Here is an 18,701-nt window from a genome sequence, read left to right on the forward strand (position 1 = left end):
TCTGAAGATATTTTTAAGGCAGTTCTAGTATCTAAAATACTTCTACAAAAATTAATTTTTCCACAGCCCAGTAAGAATTTAGGACAAATTCCTATCTAGCTTGGAATGCAAGAAAAATAAATTTTGATGTATTTTAACTAATACTGAAAAGAAAATTAATTTTGTTTTTTTTTTTTTTATTTTATTTTAGCTAAAACAGAACATAACATAGAAACAATTGCTCCTCAGTTTTCCAAGGTGAAAGTTAAAGACTTCTTTCACAAGCTGGTATGTAACATACTAATGATGACCAACCTCTGCCATTTTGATAGCAACTATAAATTCACTCTATTGTGAGGGAAGGCACCCAAGTATTTTAGCCTGAAAAAATGATCCTGTAGTAATTGAGTTTTTTGCAGAAGCTATTGGAGAAATCACTCCTAGCTTTAGAGGTATAAGTCAGCTTGAGAGAAGCAAAGAATAAAAGTGCCATTTGTGTATGGCTTGCACAGCATTCATTCTTGAAAACCTTCATCAAAGCCCCATGAAGTCTCAACAGATACTTGCACACAGCTTAAAGGTGGGGAGAAACACCTGGTAGGTGGAGACAGGCATGCAGAACATGTGGCTTGCATGACACACAGCCAGTCTTTCAGGTGGCTCTGAATGTGTCAGTGAGCAGAAGGAACTGGGAGTTAGGTCAGGATCAGAATATGCAATGCTTCATGAATCAGTTTATCTCCTCTGAAACTGAGTAATACAGGATAGGACACATAGGGCCTTACAGCCCATGCAGCCAAAAGATTCTGCACACCTTAACAGAGATCCTGGCACAAACTGGCAGTTGCTTTATCCCACTCTGTCTGAAGTATCAACTGAACAGTCAAGAAATAGGACTTTGCATTTCCAGGGATTCAGCTGGAAGTTAACCTGAATAAAATTGACAATAGATGAACTTAAACTATTATAACTTACAAAAGCAGTAATGCTTGCTTACAAGTGACAGTAAACATAATATGCCTGCTGCTGTGTTACCTCCAGGGCCCACTGACAGTGTTCTCAGCCAAGCAGAGGTGGACAGCCCCACGTACCATTTGCCTTCACCCTGAAGCAGGAGAGCTTGGATTCAGTCTAAAAGGAGGTTCTCCAGTACAGGTTTATTGTCTTGATCCAGCTTGTTCTGCAGCAGTAAGTATATTGGTGTGATATTAACAATTTCTCTGCAGATTCTAGCATTAAAATGTACCTTTAGCTTGTTCATATTCCTGTATGGAGTATTTATTGAGTTCTATATGTTAGTATAGTCAATTCATAGAATTTGAATGCATTTTAAGTGCTATAAATGCTGCAGATTGTTAAAGTACTCATCTCTCCAATATCACATGAAACAAGAGTTGATTTCATCTTCTGTTCATTCTTAATAGTTAAAAAGTCACAAATAATAACAACAAATGTTACTTCTGTCTTATTCAGGAAATTAGAAGGGATAAATGCTTTCAAAAGTGGCAACAAGAATAAGGATGAGGAAGGGAATGCAAGGTGTAGTGTCTGCTTAAGGAAAGAAGGGCAAGAATGTTTTATTGGCTTGTGATGTTGATCTTTCAGGGAAAATCCAAAGGGATAAAGCAGCATGCAGTGATAAGCAGTTTACTTCTGGAAAAGGCAGAAGTAACCACTATTAAGTATAAATAAAAACAATGAGGAAAAGCAAATAAACACTGCAGAAAATGTCTTCTGGGGGACAATGGCGTAGCAAAAGCCAGGGTTCATTTACTTAAGGAGAAAAGTGAAAAGAACATAAAACCAGCCAACATTTGAGTATAGCAAAATCCCATCAATGGTAACTCCAGAGGTAATTTGTGTACTTGAGAAAGTTGCACCTGTGTGGCTAGAGAATGGGTTTGTAACGTGCAAGAGTGAAATGCCTTTGGGGCAGATACTATATGATGATAAGAACATTTTACATGTCTTTAAAATTCCAGATAATAACGTGTGCCAAATTTTTTGACAGTCAGCAGGCCTAAAAGAAGGTGACTACATTGTCTCAGTTGGTGGCATGGATTGCAAGTGGCTTGGTGTGAACGAGGTGCTGGAAAAATTGAGAAATGTGGGAAAGCAGCCCGTGGAGCTCGAGGTTATCAGCTGCCAGGATACAGCGGCATCTTTGGTATGTAATGAGGCAAAGAGGTTTTGCATATTTGGTATGCTAGAGTTTTTTCACTTGCCTGCCTTCAGTTCCTGATTAATGCTTACTTTCATGTAGTCAGGTATCTCACTCAACCTGTGAATATATAAAACATTCAGATATGTGTTCAGTTTTAAACCATCAGCTTAAACCATTGTGACCTAGCAAGCTAAAGTAGTCTGCATAAGAAAGGTTGGGTGGTGGGCTTTCTGGTGGTGGAGCTACTTAGATTAATTACATGAAAAATTTCAAGACCTAATTTATTTCCCCTAACTTGTCTCGGAGGATGAAGGCATTATCTTGCTCAGTACTGAAAAAACCACAATGAAACAATAATGGAATGAAACAGAACATCCAAGACCACGTTTATTTTCTATGCACTGTTATTCTAATGATCTGTGTCTTTTGTATTAGATCACAGATTATTGTATCTATTTTTTTTGTGAACTTTTAACTGTCTAGTCAGTTACTAAGCTACTGAAGAAGCTTTAGACTAAGGGAAAGTCATCACAAGATTAAAAAAATACTAAGCTCTAAATAACTTACTAGTTGTGTGAAAGAACCTGTAGCTCAGCTAAATCCACTGCTTCATGCTTTTAACATTCCCTGGCAAGCTTAGACACTCGAGTAGTGTTGCCTGATAAGCTATTAAGATGCCCCTGGTGCTGTTTAGTTTTCTTGTTTTGTTAAAATAGGTTTTCCTTACTGAAAATAAGAAATTACACATCTGCCATTTCAAGTTGCAGCTGGAAAGAAAAGGCTAGAATATAATCAAATTGCTTCAGGGCAAAGCTAAGAGGAGACAGATAAGGCTGTGCCTTTCAGATATCCCAAGAGAATGTCACACAGGAGCTTTAAGAGTTGTGATCAACACAGAACCTGTCCAAAGACAGCAAAAAGGACTCCCCATCTGTGCAAGAACTACATACTTGAGCTTTATAGGGAGGTTACTGTGTATATTAAATAGTTATGCTAGAAGGCAGTAAGTATTTAAGAGCCCAAGAAAAGATTCACAAGTTCCTTTATGCTTTGCAGAGTATACCCCTGAATGCACATTTGCAAAATACCAGGATCACAGCATTCTTGTGCTCACTTAGTAATGGCAGTAGCACAGAAAGCTTGCTGCAGTCTGCCCTGGAAAACTATTTGCACAGTAACCTTTTGTTATTGTCAAAATTTTGACCCATTTTGGATGACTGATTCTTACAATGCTTCTCTTTTTCGTACAGCACAGCAAGAGTGCAACTTACTCTATGGGAATGCAGAAGACATACTCCTTAATCTGTTTAGCCATGGACGAGGATAAAATTGATCAGACCAAGAAAGCTCCACTAAAACTCCCTTTTCTAAGCTGGGGAACTAAAAACAGACAGAAAGCTGCAAGTACACTCTGCCTGCCTTCAGCTGTGGCTGGAAGTTCTCAGATTAAGAAGAAGCTTTCTCCCTTCACACTTTTCAATACAGAAAGTTCGTTGTACTGAATCTTTCAGAAGTATCTGTTAATGTGACTTTTGTTTAAAATGTAGATAAAAATATTCATCCATTTTACCTTAATATCTGTATGTATAAACTCAGACAAATACTGTTGACTTCGTTTGCTGTGCATTGACCACTTCTGGTCAGAAGCTGGCAGAAACTGTAAAGCTGAAGTATTTGAAGGTTACAATGAAGTGTTTTGGGAGGTATGCAGTAGCCAGATGTAGATTATAGAATTGATTACACGACGACTGGATTCCTTTGGAATTTCAAAATACAGTTATGACTGATTTTTCATAAAAATAGTCATAACTGTGCTAGATGGGAGTTATTTATTACAAACCTGATGCTGAATGCAGAATATTAGGGGACACATTAAAGAATAATTTTGGTCTTAAAGTTTAGACTCAATAATAAATCACTTAACACTACTTTAAAGAATTATCTTAAACCACAGGTGAGAGGGAATAATATTATTCAGAGAAAGTAGTCTTGTGCCAAGGGGCAGTGTCATAGAGTTGTGTTTTTATGCAGAGATGCTTCCTCAGAGTATTAGGTGTAGCCTACTGAATAGGTAATTTAATTCTGGAAGGTAATTAGAAGGAATAAAATTTAAAAGGTCTTTTGAATTCCAAAAGGCTTTTACTCTGTTCTTTTTCTGATGTAGGTAACATTTTAAATGCCTGATGATTCAATTGGTAAAAATAGGCTTTATTCCAAACATTATTTAACCTACTTACCTTAAGACTTGTATCTCATTGGTCTTGATAAAATGGATAGCTGTGAAATAAATCTCAAAATGGGCCATATAATACATTGATTCAGGGGCACATAAATTACAGTGATGCTTTAAAATACGAAAAAAGAGTGCTCGTGCTAAGTGGCTAAGTGGCAGGATATTTATTTACTATCACATCAAGCAAAAAAAAAAATCCTTCTGTCCTTGGAAAAATTCATGAGCAAGCTGTATCTATAGTGAGGAGGGGGACAAAAAATAACTGGTGAGCATTTCTTAGAGATTCTTCTATTTCCTGAAATTAATTAAAAATTGCTAACACTGTAGTGTTAATGAACATTGCCATCTACAGAGTAGATAGATAGTTAAAATTTACATGAAAATCTGCATCTTGGTGTAAACTTTGAAGTTGTCGTTTATTTTTAATTTCTTATGTAGTAGGTGTAAATATCTTGACCTTATTTAAGAATAAAAATCAGATGCTGCCGTTTAGTAGTAGTTCTTTGATTCTGCTGCAGCTTGGATGGTACAGTATAATTTACAGGTTTTTGCTATTTATTGTTGCCATACCTCTTGTGTGTTTCTCTAACGTTACTAACAGAGATCTAAGAAACTTTTCTTAAATGTTCCAGTATTGCTCAATATCAACTAAGAGTTTACACTCTTTGTAAGGAAGTTGGTTTTAAACATGCTTCTAGTTTCCCCTATAAAGGTTATATAAAAAAAAAAAGTTGTAAATTACTTGTGACTTGCCTATCCATATAATTTTTGACATGTGTTGGTGCAGTAGTGTTTCTTTCACACACACAAGCAGCAGCCAGCCACTGATCTGCACACCCCTGCCATACAGCATTCCATGCACATGAGATTTACCTCACTTGTGTGCTCAAATTGTTATCCAAGTAACAAAACCCTTAGCAAAGTCACAGCAATCGCCCTTCCAGCTCTTCATTTCTCTTTAACCACTATGACAGTCTTCCTGGAAATATTGTCCCTCTTAGCTCCTGAATAACTGTCTTTCCCTTCCCATCATCACATTTGGATGGAAAGCTTGGCTTTTTAAATTTAAAATACACCCTTCAATTTAAGTAAAAATCTGGATCTCCCAGGTGCCATACAAATACTCTTAGTTTTCTGTCACCTCATTCTACACTGAGTGGTAGCCAACAGCTAACTTAACTTGCAGTGAAACGAGTGTGTGCCTTCTATTGCTCAGACCACAGGAATTCTTGTTACAAGTGTCTACCCACAAGGATGTATAAGGTTGCTGTAAAGCCCTAAAAAGAAAGGTTAGCAATAGATGAGTGGTTCAGCCTGTAACTCCATTAATATTAATTGTTATTACTTCAACTGAACTTTAATGGCCTAAGCAGATGGCCATTTGCCATAGGGAAAAGGTGTATTGCAGCATAACAGCCATATGCCTTTAGATGTGAAATCCAGTCTTCATAGTAACGTGACAAAACCTTAGAGGGAATAAAATCTGAGCAAACCCACGTATAAAGAAGCTTAAAGTACTCCCTAGATGCCTGATTAAAAAGTAGTATCTTTTTCCACACTTTTGGAAATTCTGATGTTTATTCACTAAATGAAATAGTTATGTCTAAGCCACAGACAAATTTTCATCCCAAGTACAGAATCAATATAAATAACAGGTGCACCTGCTGTCCATGCTAATCAGTGTCAGAGATGACTTTCAGAAGTGTCAAGGATCCCACAAAAGGGAGTGGAAAATCCTACTCAGCTGCCTTCCTGCTGTGATCCAAATTCCCAAGTGGTATGAAAGATGCTTTCCACACACCTCCTCAAGGAAAAAGGCAATTTTACCCTTAGAAAATAGGATATGAATGTAACTTAAAACAAAATGCAAGATGTCAGGAAAACCAATCCTCTTTACAAGTGAATTTTCAAAATATTAACACTGGAAGAGTAGTATAAATTAGGAATTTTGCTCAAAGCTTCCCATATTATTTTCTTTGTAGTGTGTATTATAGTAGAATTGATAGTATAATTAACATATTAAAGGTTGTATCAAAAGATTCTGCAGTTTATTATTATTATGCCAATCTATATTCAAAAGGATAACATGAATTAACCACTATTTTGGGTATCAGACACATGGGAATAAATTTATTAATGCCCCGTGAACTGGAGGGGTGACCAGAGAAATAAGTTAATGTAAAATCAAACCTGTATTCCAGTAGGACTTTCCAAAGGGACTCAAAAAAGTTATAAATCAAAGATGTTACTATAAAGCAATATATGCTAACTTTTAAAACACATGTAACATATTTCCAGTTACTGAGAAGTTACTATGTACATATTCATATGTTTTTTTTTTTTCTGGAAGACCAAAGTAAGCATACTGCTCTTCCATTTTTTAACACAGATGCTGAAAAAGACAGCTTTCTTGTTTTTTTTTTTGTTCCAGATAGATGCAAAGTACTTTACAGACTTCTTTCCAAGGCAATTTGCACTACTTAATTTTAAAAAAAGAAGAATCAGAGTCCATTATTACAGAAATTAGCATAATACATATTTATTAAAACCAAAATTTTATCATTCAGAAGAAAAAACCTAAGCAAAATACCAGTGCACATGCCTGTCAGGAGTGTAAAAAAGTATAAATCTGTTGTGCTACTGTCTGTCCAACGACTTGCTCCAGCTCCTGGACGGGTGTGTTACACAGGCGGTGGATGCTCCCGAAGCGCTGCAGTAAAAGCAGCGCCTTTGTTTTGCCGACGCCGGGGATGTGCTGCACTGCCTGCAGCACGGCGGGCTCTGCCAGCTGCCAGCGCTGCCTGCCACAGAAAGGGTTGGCACGGCCATCCCGGCTCTGCTCCCGCACCTGGACACAAAGAGAGCTGTCAGCGACACCCAGCGCTTCTGGGAAAGCGCTGCTTCATCTCTAAACAGTTCCATGCAGTCACTAGGCGGTTTGAAAAAACGAGCTCCCCCCTTAGGTGTGCTCCCTTCGACAAAATCTCACTGGGAAACAAGCAATTTCTTATAGCAACAGCAAATGAAAACAATTATTTTTGTCACTTTTTCGATACAGTCAGAGAAAGCGTAAAAAGAAACACTTTAAAAACAGTTTCCCTAGCGTTAGGGAAAGCAAAATCTCGAATGATTTTGACAGTAACATTTGCCTAATGCTATCTAGTGGTATCTCAGTACAAGACTACATTTAAAAAATCCAGGATCATATTCTTCATCCTTTTTCCTTTGCTCCTAAATGAGCCTTCTTTCCACTGAACTATAATACCATATCACTGTTGCAGATTCATTCCTTACATTCACATGATGATGTGTTCCTTTAAGATCCTATGTATTCTCTCTGAAATGACCATTGAAGAAATCTACCTGCTTTCCCATACATCCCATATTTTAATATAACAGAAACTTACTAGTTGAATAATAAGCTGAGAAGCTTCTCCTTGATTTGCCACAGGAAGCAACACCATTCCAAGTTCGAGTACAACAAGTTTTTGTACTCCTGAGTAGTACTGATCACTGATTTGGGTTTTCTCTACAATTACAATTCCCTTAAGACTGCTGCCCTGTATTGAAAGCAAAAAGACATTAGAAAAAAAACTCGTTAATGACAAGTTAATGCAATGTGACAGAAATTTTTTCAAGTATGAGCTGCCTGATAGCAAATCAGAGGAAGAACATAAGTTGCTGCAACAGGTCTGAGGTTTAATACAGCATTATTACACAGCTGCAGGATTTCTCAGTTTTCAGGTGAAAATTATCCCAAAAGGTCAGCTCCAATGGAATTTTATAAGAACACAAGAAGAAGGTTTTCAGAAGCATTTAATAAACAAATATCAAGTGAAAACTGTTCTCCTTACATAGCACTTACATTTCTAAATTTAACCAATCTTCGTTTGAATTCATCCCCTGCAACCAAATCTGCTTCAGAAACTAGTAAAATGCAAGTTCTGTTTGAAAGATGAAAGTCCACCAGTCCCAAGCCATCTTCAAAGGTGAGTCTAACTTTCCCTTAGGGCGAGATTATTAGAAGAAAAAATACAGTAGTTAAAAACGTATTAACAATTACTTCACAGCACAGCCTTCCTAAAGTGTCAATAATTCTAGTGACATCATAATGAACTTTATAAAAAGCCTTTTTTCCCTTTAAGTAAATTTACTACAAGCAGTCTGAACTACTATGTGATGTCTTTAATAATGCATATTAATAGCAGTTCCAATCTCCAGATTTAAAAGTAGATAGAGCTGCTCAGTAAACTCTGGGCTTGAACAAAAAATATCACATGCTTTTCTGGAGGGAATCATCATAATTTAGTTTGTTGTGCCAGCAGAGTATACGTGTCAATTCAAGGGAGGTCAGTGGAGATGCATATCCACAACAGCAGAATCTGCTGCTTCCCTACAGTGCTCTGCAACTGTGAAAACGGAGCTGCTTACAGAGACACAGGACACACAGGATCTTCCAGCCTGCTAACATAGTCTGGACCACAAATATAGGACCAGTCAGGCACAGAGTAAAGCATATTCCAGCAGCTCTTAACGCTTCTGGCCAATAGAGGGGAATGGTTTGCCCGATCTGCTTTTCCTCTTCCCATTTGTTTGTGCTTACCTTGTAGCCTTTGGGCTAACTCTGACCCTCTCCACTTCTCATTTCCGACCACATGCCCGTAAGGGACAACTATAGATCCTGCTGTCACAGGAAAGTTTGCTTTTGTTGTCATCAAACCTCCTTTAAAATCCTCCTTCGGTAGCAGTTATACCCTAGGAAGAAATGTGGAAAAATAGCAAGACATTTTACAAAGCTCTTCCAAGCTTATAAAGTTTAATCATAATCTTAGGATGCAATATTCTGGAAGACACACTATCTCCTTCCTCAAGCTTCCTTACAGTTAAGGTGAACATATCAAAATGGGCAAGCAACTCTGCTCACTTTAATACAGGCTGTTGTGTTGGCTTCAAATTCCACTTTCAGCTTTACCACCCAGTCTGAAAAACGCCTGAAGTAAAACACACAGACGGTGAAAAAACACACATTGCCTTTCCCATACCTTCATCCACCCGTGCTGAGAGAAAATCCTCCTGAATTGCAAACCCGACTGCAGAGCCACCTCCATCCCTCAGCTGGTGGAAGTCTCCAGACCAATTATTACAAGGCAGTTGCTGGGAGAGATTATTTTCAGGTTTGCCAGCTTTACGCGGTGTTCTGACTTCAAAGGGAATCGGGAGCCTTGGAGGCTAAGGCATGGTCTAAGGACAAGCACCACAGACAAGCCGGTACCGCCGCAAACACGTCCGGCAGCGGAGCCTCACTCCGAGCACCGGGGAAAACCCAGGGCGGCCGCGGGTCCTGCGCTGCCTGGCGGACAGCGGGACCGCGAACCGGGAGATCCACAAGAGACAAGGGCCCGGCACAGCGCGCCTGGCGGATAGCGGGACCGCGAACCGGGAGATCCACAAGAGACAAGGGCCCGGCACAGCGCGCCTGGCGGACAGCGGGACCGCGAACCGGGAGATCCACAAGAGACAAGGGCCCGGCACAGCGCGCCTGGCGGACAGCGGGGCCGCGAACCGGGAGCTCCGCAGGCCCGAGCGGGTGAGGAGCTGGAGGCGCGGGCGCCGCCACCGATAGGTCGCTAGGGCCGAGCGAGGGCTGAGTAAGGCCCGTGCTGATTGGAGGAGTGCGAGCCCGCAGCCAATCCGCCGCCGCGTTGTTTCCAGGCGGGTCGCGAGGGCGAAGCGTCCGACGCGGCGGGGGAGCGGCCGTCCGTCAGTGATTGGAGTTGTCCCGTCCTAATGGCGTTCCTGTTCAGGAGAGGCCGGAGGGACTCCTTCGTGAGTATCGCTGCGCCTAGCGCGGGGCTTCGTTACCGACAGCGGGGACAGCGGGACAGCGCGGTTCTGTGCGCGAGGGGGATGAGGGGTGGTCTCCGAGGCAGGCGGCCGCGCCCTGCGGCTGATGCCGGTGATCACTGAGCGCTTCGAAGTGTGAATCGGGGAGAAAAATGAAGCCCAAACAAAGACAGAACGGTGTCTGCGGGCTGGTGCGTTCCTTTCTCTGAGTCCCGGGCCTGCCCCGCTTCTTCAGGAGCGCAGAGGTTCAGCGGGGCGAGGCCAGTGCCGTGCCCGCCCCTCGGGGGAGCTCCGGGCGGGGCCGGGCGGGGCTGGGCAGGGCAGGGCAGATCAGACATATCAGACAGATCAGATCAGGCCAGACATATCAGATCAGACAGATCAGATCAGATCGCTGCTCCCAGCGGTTGCTGAGGCGATCCTCGAAGCGCCCGCTCAGTGCTGTCAAGTGAACTGATAAAAGCTCTGATGGAAGGCTCAGAGCAGACAAAAGCTGTCAGCAGTTGTGCGGGTGTTCTTTTCCAGCGTTCTTGAACTTACTGGATTTTTTTATTATTACTAGAATGAAAGTGTTGATCTGTTGTTGTCATACTTTTACTGTGGAATGGCTTTTAGTTCAGCTGTGTTCCCTGGTATTTGTAGTAGCGTCATTCATAGTCGTATCTACAACAGCCTGTAGTAAACGAAATGGTGCATGCCCGACAGATATGCAGAATTAAGGAGCAGTGCATTTGCAAGACTGGGTAAAAAGAAAGTCTTTTAATGCACCATTTGATTATCTGCTGTGCCTTCGTGTGAAAACAGAAATACTCAATTGAGATATTCATTCTCCTGTTGGGTAACATTTGCCCGAAGATGATGGACTTTATTATGGCGTAGTATTTTCTGATGCCTAGAGAGGTAATGAGCACAACCTCAAACACAGACAATTCTAGTTAAACACAATAATAAAATCCTGTGAGGTGGTTCAGCACCGGACCAGGTTGGAGAGACACAAGGCATGACTGGACCCGATACCAAGCAACCCTCTCATGCCTGACCCAGCTTTGAGCAGGAACTTGAACTAGACAATCTCCAAAGCTCCCTTCAAACAGTATATGGTTTCCTTCACAGTACTTTTCTAGGAACTCTGGTCCCAGTTTTTCTGAGCTGGTATTTAATGTTAGACCATTGAAGAAAAAGTACTGTGCTTGCTGATGAAAAAGTGTACTGTTTTTTTTTAAATTAAAGTTGAACCTTTGACTGCAAAACTTAGTGGTAGGGGTTCTTTTTTTTTCCCATCTCATACTGCTATGACTGAGGATTTACAAACTGTAGAAGAAAGGGACTAATATTGTTACTCTGAGGCAGCATTCAGATATTTTAAAAAAAGTTATTTTCTAGTCCAATTTTTCTTGTAGATACATAAAAAAGATGAGTTAGAATTCTTGTAAATTGTAATATAGTGTATAGAAAACATACATTCACAAGTCTCATGTAAATTACATTTCTAACCTTCAAGACCAGCTGTTCATAAATGTTAAATGAACTTTCCAGATTTACATGGGTTCTGACTTTAAGGGGAATGAAATGCCATTTCAAATCTTCTGTTTACATTAATTGCATGTAATTGTTCTTCCTTTTTATATTATTTTGCATTGTTAGTTTCTGTGCACATTCAGTCCTGTGGTTTTTTTTCATTGTGATCCTTAAAGTCACTGTCAACTAATTTTATTTTAAATCATTTAGAAACATATAGCTCATGGCCTGGTCCCTGCTGCTACCATAGCTCCTAAACCTGCAGTTCCCCGCACCCCTCCCCCTCGTAGTCCAAACCCTTCTCCAGAAAGGCCCAGGTATGTTTTCACCTTCTTTTTTAAAATTTTTTTTGTTGTTTTGTCAGGTATTGTGGCATATTAGAAACGCCTGATTAGAAGAATTGCATGTCTTTACAACATTTACAGAACTTTTCATAAAGAATATATTTTTAAGAGGGGCAATTTCCCCATTCTGAACTTTTTCCCCCACTCTTAAGCATGGTAAATATTTAGGACAGTAACTGTTATGAATATGTGACTTCTGAGTCAATTAAAGATGAATGGACTATTTAGTGTAATTTTTAATTTGGCTGCTCCAGTAGAGTGTAGGACTGCAGCAGCATTAGTGCTGTGAGTCAGGAAATATTAGCTCGTTGGAAAAACAAAAATTAAACCTTGCTACATACCAGGGACTTTAAAAACTGGCATGTGAAACCATGCTGGATTAGGAAAATGCAAATTATTTTTCTTTTAAGTTGTAGTTTCTTACAGTTTTTATTCTATGTTTTTTCTACATTTAGTTCAATTCTGGTTGTTTTCCATGGTCTTTCTAGTGTCTGTAACATTTCCACTTAATTCTAATTAATTTCTTTTTCCTTTTTGGTCTCAAGTTCTTGTCATTCATTTTACAGTTCTCAGCATTTCACTTCTTTAATCTTAGTTACTACTTATTTTTCCTTTTCATCATACCCTTCTCTGTACTCCACAGCATCACACAAATAGGCACTTTTGTTTGCTTGTCCTGGTTTGCAGTTTGCCAACATTTATTAACAACTTCAGAGTCATCAGTAAAAGGTTTAGAGTAGGGAATAATGGAGACAAAATGGAGACATGGGAGACCTTTTCAACACAACAGCAGGTAGTATTGTTATGGCTAAAATAAATGCCAAATTCTGTAAATTATTGATGTAAATTTTGGGAAGGTAGCTCAGCACATTCCAGGGTTTTCATGCATATGATTTGGGAAAACCAATAGATATTGTGCCTTACTCTTGGATAGCTGCATTGCAGTAGCTTGCCCCATTCTGTGCTTTACTTTGGGATGTTATAGTTTATAACCCAGGGGTATTTACACTTGTTAATTGTGAACGTTTTGCTTTGATTAAATAGCGAAGACATTTTACAAAGGAAAAGGTATAAAATGTGGAGCAGAGAGAAGGCATCAGTAGTGCTTCATTGCTTTGCTGTGTTTTGTTGCAGGTCTGCTCTAGCAGCTGCCATCCTCGTGACAGCACTCACAGGCCGCACTGTTGCTGTTCCTCAGCCCCGGCAGCGATCGCTCTCTGAAAGTGACTCCACCTACTTGGAACAAGAATCTTTTGAACCATATGCAGCAGTCTCAGAGCTCAGGATAGGGTAGTGTATGCTTTCTGGTTTGATACCTTAAATTAGAAATGGAATCTCTCAATGATCAATTTTACTAAAGAATGACAGCAGACTCCTGCTGTTACAGCTACTTACTTTTTTCTTACCACATCATAAATTCAGTCTGGAGTGTCTAACAATCCTTATTCCATTTCTTGTGAAGTGGTGTCACACATACAATCTTCAGAGAGGCGGATTTTGATTGTGTAACAGTCATAAGTAAAATCGTATACTGTTTCTGTCAATTGATGATCAGTTTTACAGAATGTGATTTGGATTACATGCAAGATATTTCTTTTGTGCTAAAACGATTATTTCAAACTATCTTTTTGGTAGAGTTAGGAACCTTCTATCTCTAACTTAGTATTTTAAGATAGAGAGGAAAAGGTAGTACCAGTATTAATTATTTATTTCAGAGTGTACACATAGACTGGACTGTCGCTATGGAAGGGAGCAGAGCCAGGATTTCCAGAGGATTTCCAGCCCATACACACAGCTGCTATCTCTGACCAGGGATCCTGCTGTTCCTGGGGGTTTTGCCTGCTTCTTTCTCTCTCTTTCTCTCTCTCTCTCTCTCTGCCGTGTTTTGGAGCCTCATTGCTGCTGCTCCCCGGCTGTCTCTCCGGGGATTTTTGCTGCACTGTCGCTGTTTTGCCCCTCCCGTCCAGGAGGTAAAAAGTTCAGCTACAGCTGCAGAGTTTCTACTGCCTCTTGCTTGCTGCCTGTGAAAAACGAGGTTTGCTTTTTTGGTAGATTATAAAAGGTTTAATAAAAGACAATAAGAGACTTATTACAAAGACACTTTATTAGCTTATGTTACACTTCTAAAGAAAACTGTTTGGTTAATAAACAGGGTTTTTTTCGCTTTTACTCCCTGGTATCCATTTCTCTCATTGAAAAGGGAGTTATTGAAGCCCTTTCTCTCTAGAGGAAGCACTCATTGCAGGGCATTTTCTCCTGAAATTTGGCTGGAAAGCAAGACAGCTACGTTCCTTGTTTGCAGCTAACAGAAGCTTAGATGTCCCTCTGTCTCTTTGGACTTGTATACATTGTAAGACTGATGGTTCTACTTCACTAGTGTTGGGTTTTTTTGAAGAGTAAGCAGCACTGAAACAGGCATTACATTTCTTTTTACAGAACTAACTGGAAACTTGATGGTAGTGACAGATCTCCTGTACAGTCCCTGCAAATATCAGGCAATTATGGTGAAGATGAGGACATGGATACATATATTTCAGATGCTGATAAAGAGGCAGAGTCCAGCTGTCAGAGTAATGAGAAAAGGGAAGGAAGCTTTAGCACCAATGCTATTTATGCTGTTCCCTGCAAAACTAAAAAGGTAAGATTTTTAAATGCATTAGTTCCTTTACCATATTTTAATATATTAATGCACGTTAATATTTCAGGTGCTTTGTATTCTCTTCTTACTCTGCAGACATGTATTCAATATTTATTTCACATGCTAATCTTTGTGATTCGTTTACTCTGACATGAATTAGGTTTGTTGGTTGTCACAGAGTCTTTCTCTTTTTTAATAGGAGCACACTGGTATTGTATATAATTATCATGCATAGTTTAGTCTTGTAAAATGCCCAATAATTTATATTGAGCATGGTACTTACATAGTAGATGATTTGTTAAAAGCACTAGTAACTTTACTGTTGAATGGTGAAAGCTTAGTTAATGGTTCAGTATTGTGATAATGAGCACAGACCTGTATAGAAATGAGGAGAATCAGAATCTAACCAAAAAAATTGACTTTTTCCTGAAGACCAGGGAATTTTTGTTTACTATAATTTTGGATTGTCTTAACCAGCAATGAACTTAATACTCCTAAGGCACATTTAAAGTTAAATCAAAAATGAACAAACAGGAGTAAGTACCTGAGTAGGAAAAAGGCAACGAAAGATCTCTTAAAAAAATACCTCTTCAAAAAAAACCCAGGACTAGTAAAGTAGAAGCATCAGTCTTAGAATATACACCCAAATCCCAAAATGTGAAATAATCCAGGAAACACCCCAAGAGACAATAACTGGTAAGAGGAGGGAAGGGGAAGAAAGAGAAAAGAAAGTGAGTGGAATGTGTGATCAATGGGAAAAGCAGCAAGGATAATGTTAAAAATGATTCATTAATCACTCCCAGCTGTGATGTGGTAGATAAATGGTGGATGATCAAGATTATTTAAGCCACAGCAAACAAGCACACAGAAAATAATTTCACAGACTCTTGTAACCAAAGAAGTTGACAGAGAATAATTGCCATGTGAATTAATCATTTCATACTGCTAACCTCCTGTTGATCATTGTAAGGTTTAGATTTTATTTACATAGAGCCCTAAACAACAACACAAAAAACCCCACAAAAAAACCCCACAAAAAAACCCCAAGAAACCAACATCAAGAGAAAAAGCAAATCTTACAATTTATTATTTTAAAATATTAGTGAACAATTCTGAATGTGGCTGGGATATTAACATGCTAAATGTGTCATACAGAATCAAGGTACCTGGGCTATTTTCACAGTGATCTCAGGGTTTAGAGAGATTTATCTTATTTTTGCATAGGAAGAATTTCCACCATCTCCTTCTCCTAATACTGAAAATAGAGAAGTTTCTTCCCATGAAACTGAGTGTCAGGTGGTGGTGGATAAGTCAAATGTGCACATAGAAGGTAAGTTAACTAACTTTAAAATGCCATGCCTTTTAATACCATTGGGAAAAATAATTTTTAAATAAAATAAATGTAGTACTATATTGTTATATATTTCTTTTTTTTAAAGGGCAGTTAAAGAAATGTACTAAATGCTTCACAATTTCTAATAGTTACAGAAAATTAAAAACCTGCATAAAGAGGATAGATAGGTCTATATTCACTGTGGAACAAACTCTCAGCCACTGTAAAATGAGAGGACAGGAAGGAAAGTTTGTGAACTTTTGTCTTGTAAAGTACAGTCATTTTCTCCTATGATTTTGTTGATGTATGTGCCAGAAGCAGTCAGGTTTATAATCTGGAACTTTTGGGAGTGTTACTGTGTTCAAAAAATAAAAGGAAAAAAGTAGAAACTATAGAAACTAGCAGTGTTCGAGGGGAAAAAACCAGCTAGGGATAGAGAAAAATATTTTTATTCAGTTATTCTACTTGTATGAAAAAATGCCATGTCTAAAAAACAGTAGTAAAAACTTCTTCAGTTTTTTTAATAATCAAATGGCATGATAGTACTGTTGTTTATACCTTCTCCAGAAGTTGCATCATTATTGCTGTCAGGATGTTTCTTCAGAACAGAGAAATAAACGTGATCATCAGTCCCAGGCTATCAACCTAAGCATTGAATTGTTAAACTTCACAAATAATAAGTAATTTCATTACATTAGGGACATTTGAGTTGTTACTGGAGCTGTCATTAGGTTATTTTCTTGTAACAACAGAATATTGTGGAGAAAAATATTATAACAATAGAGCAAGACCAATCTACTGGTTTAGCAGTTTTCTTGCATAATTATCTTGTCTGTTATTTTAAAATCAGGAAAAAGGGAAATAAGAATTAGTTTCAGAGGTGGAAAATGCAGTTTTTACAGAGGATGGTTGTAGCAATGATGAATGAAAAACAGAGACTCCCCTTAGCAGTTGCAAAGGAAAATTGTTTATTGTGAAAAACCAGGCATTTTGATGCTGTATTCAGACACTAAAGTCTTATTACCTGTTTGCATTGTCATCAGCTGAAACAAGCATGGGCTGCCACTGCAGGTGTTGCTGTTCACACCTTCCTTTACCCAGTCACCTTTTTGATCCTGCAGTGTCCACGTGTACCCTGGACCAGTTGGGATCCCAAACACGAGATGACCACACACTGGTTATATAACTTGGTTTTTAGGTTGTGTAACTTGGTTTTTGCTGTCCCATTAACTGAAGCTTTCCCAGAGTGTTTTCTGGTGAGCAGAAGTGGCAGAAATGAACAGAAGTGGACAGAGGCCTGCAAGGCCTTTATTTTATAAGATTTTTCTTATCTCCCACAGATGGTAGCACTCTGTAGCTGGTGGATAGGAAAGAGGAAGCAAAACTGAGTCAAGTTGGAAAAATTCTGTCTTTCTAAATTTTATTCATGTTGAATCCCAGCATTTTTTCAGTATTATTTCAGTGGAGTAATTTAAGAAGTTTTATAGAGAGCAATATTCAGAAAGAATGGTTGCTTTGATAAAACCATTTGAGAAGTGAAGGCATTAAACTGAAGAAATATAGGGATATATGCACTGTTTCTAATAATTTCTACATAGTAAGTGCTGCAGGTCTTGCAAGCTGTCAGAATTACACTTGTTTTGTTCAGGGATGCCATAGGATTGGAGTCCAGGAAAATCAATGCAAATATTTCATTTGTTCTTTGGTCAAATTCTAAACTTATAACAGAAGCCAACAAAACACCTTCATTTCTTCCACACTTGCACCTGTCCAGTGTGAGGTAAAGTGAGGTCTCACATCAGTGTCCTGATGCACCATGAAAGAGTTAATGGAAAGTTAATGATTTAATCTGTGGTTTGGGAAGGACTTTTTTCCATTTATTTCCATGTATAACACGTATGCATACATATCCTATGAACTCTTATAACTTATGGACTTAAAATAATTTTTGTTCTAATTGACTGAAAGATCTGTTTTTCTTTAGCAGAAGACCAAAATCTGGGCTTGGATTTAAAGGTAAGACTTATACAAAGGTTCCTTTATGATGCATTTAGGAAAACTAATTCATTGCCACTATAGAATCTTTTTCTTCTGGAGTACAAGAATGTTTAATCATTCCTTTTGAAAAAATGCGACTGTATAGGTAAATGAGCCATACAAAAGTTTGGGGTTTTTATAATAATATGAGATACTCATACTGAGCTGAGCCTGACTTTACTGCTTTTTGCTTTTTGCTATAGTTTTCTATTTGAGCTGATCTGACTACTTTCATAAGCTTCAAAAGGAATACCCAAAAATTTAGTTTCTTAGATCAGCTTTCCAGAAGATTGTTTATAAAAATGGTCAGTTCTTCCATTGTTATCATAACTTTTTTCTACAAGTTCTTAACCACATATATTTTTCTTTGAAATCATTCATGAGTTTTGTCTCATTTAGTCACTGGTGTCACTCAGTATAATCAATGTGTTAAATTACATGGCAGCAAATCCTTACAAAACTTCACTGTTGTTTTATAAAAACATGGAGAAAGTCTATATATCACCTTCACCACAAGTAAATACATTAGCATAAATGACACTATAATTCTTTCCTGGTGAAGAAACCTTCTGAAAATGTACAAATACTTGTGTTTTTTTCCAGCAAAGCAA

The 18,701-nt window shown here is 38.7% G+C and overlaps 3 protein-coding genes across 3 annotated transcripts in view; 2 read left to right on the forward strand and 1 right to left on the reverse strand.

The window, feature by feature from the left end:
• The window catches only part of RHPN2 (rhophilin Rho GTPase binding protein 2), a 36,486-nt gene extending 31,618 nt beyond the window's left edge, over positions 1 to 4,868 (forward strand). The window contains exons 12-15 of the mRNA XM_088171830.1: positions 191 to 267; positions 1,021 to 1,167; positions 1,991 to 2,146; positions 3,394 to 4,868. Of these exons, the coding sequence (XP_088027956.1) occupies positions 191 to 267; positions 1,021 to 1,167; positions 1,991 to 2,146; positions 3,394 to 3,645 (632 nt within the window). The 3' untranslated portion in view covers positions 3,646 to 4,868. The remainder of the gene's footprint in view (positions 1 to 190; positions 268 to 1,020; positions 1,168 to 1,990; positions 2,147 to 3,393) is intronic.
• Positions 4,869 to 6,890: 2,022 nt separating this feature from the next.
• FAAP24 (FA core complex associated protein 24) lies at positions 6,891 to 9,988 on the reverse strand. Its single transcript, XM_014882021.2, has 5 exons — positions 9,419 to 9,988; positions 8,980 to 9,131; positions 8,242 to 8,381; positions 7,784 to 7,936; positions 6,891 to 7,224 (listed from the first exon to the last, which is right to left on the reverse strand). Exons 2-5 carry the CDS (start codon positions 9,089 to 9,091, stop codon positions 6,982 to 6,984), a joined length of 648 nt encoding a protein of 215 aa, XP_014737507.1. The 5' UTR covers positions 9,092 to 9,131; positions 9,419 to 9,988; the 3' UTR covers positions 6,891 to 6,981.
• A 175-nt stretch (positions 9,989 to 10,163) lies between these two features.
• The window catches only part of CEP89 (centrosomal protein 89), a 32,303-nt gene continuing 23,765 nt past the window's right edge, over positions 10,164 to 18,701 (forward strand). Inside the window, exons 1-6 of the mRNA XM_088172250.1 lie at positions 10,164 to 10,265; positions 11,949 to 12,055; positions 13,217 to 13,372; positions 14,519 to 14,720; positions 15,945 to 16,050; positions 18,038 to 18,069. Coding sequence (XP_088028376.1) covers positions 10,164 to 10,265; positions 11,949 to 12,055; positions 13,217 to 13,372; positions 14,519 to 14,720; positions 15,945 to 16,050; positions 18,038 to 18,069 — 705 coding nt within the window. The remainder of the gene's footprint in view (positions 10,266 to 11,948; positions 12,056 to 13,216; positions 13,373 to 14,518; positions 14,721 to 15,944; positions 16,051 to 18,037; positions 18,070 to 18,701) is intronic.

The sequence above is a fragment of the Sturnus vulgaris genome, chromosome 12, assembly GCF_052056855.1.
Source record: "Sturnus vulgaris isolate bStuVul1 chromosome 12, bStuVul1.hap1, whole genome shotgun sequence".
NCBI lineage: Eukaryota > Metazoa > Chordata > Aves > Passeriformes > Sturnidae > Sturnus > Sturnus vulgaris.

Excerpts from the sequence above, each read along its gene's own strand:
- FAAP24 (XM_014882021.2), bottom strand. The coding sequence starts at position 9,091 with ATGACAACAAAAGCAAACTTTCCTGTGACAGCAGGATCTATAGTTGTC. Across the intron at positions 7,937-8,241 it reads GATTGGTTAAATTTAGAAAT|GGCAGCAGTCTTAAGGGAAT; the intron begins GTAAGTGCTATG and ends CTTTCAATACAG. Across the intron at positions 7,225-7,783 it reads CTCAGCTTATTATTCAACTA|GTGCGGGAGCAGAGCCGGGA; the intron begins GTAAGTTTCTGT and ends CTTTGTGTCCAG.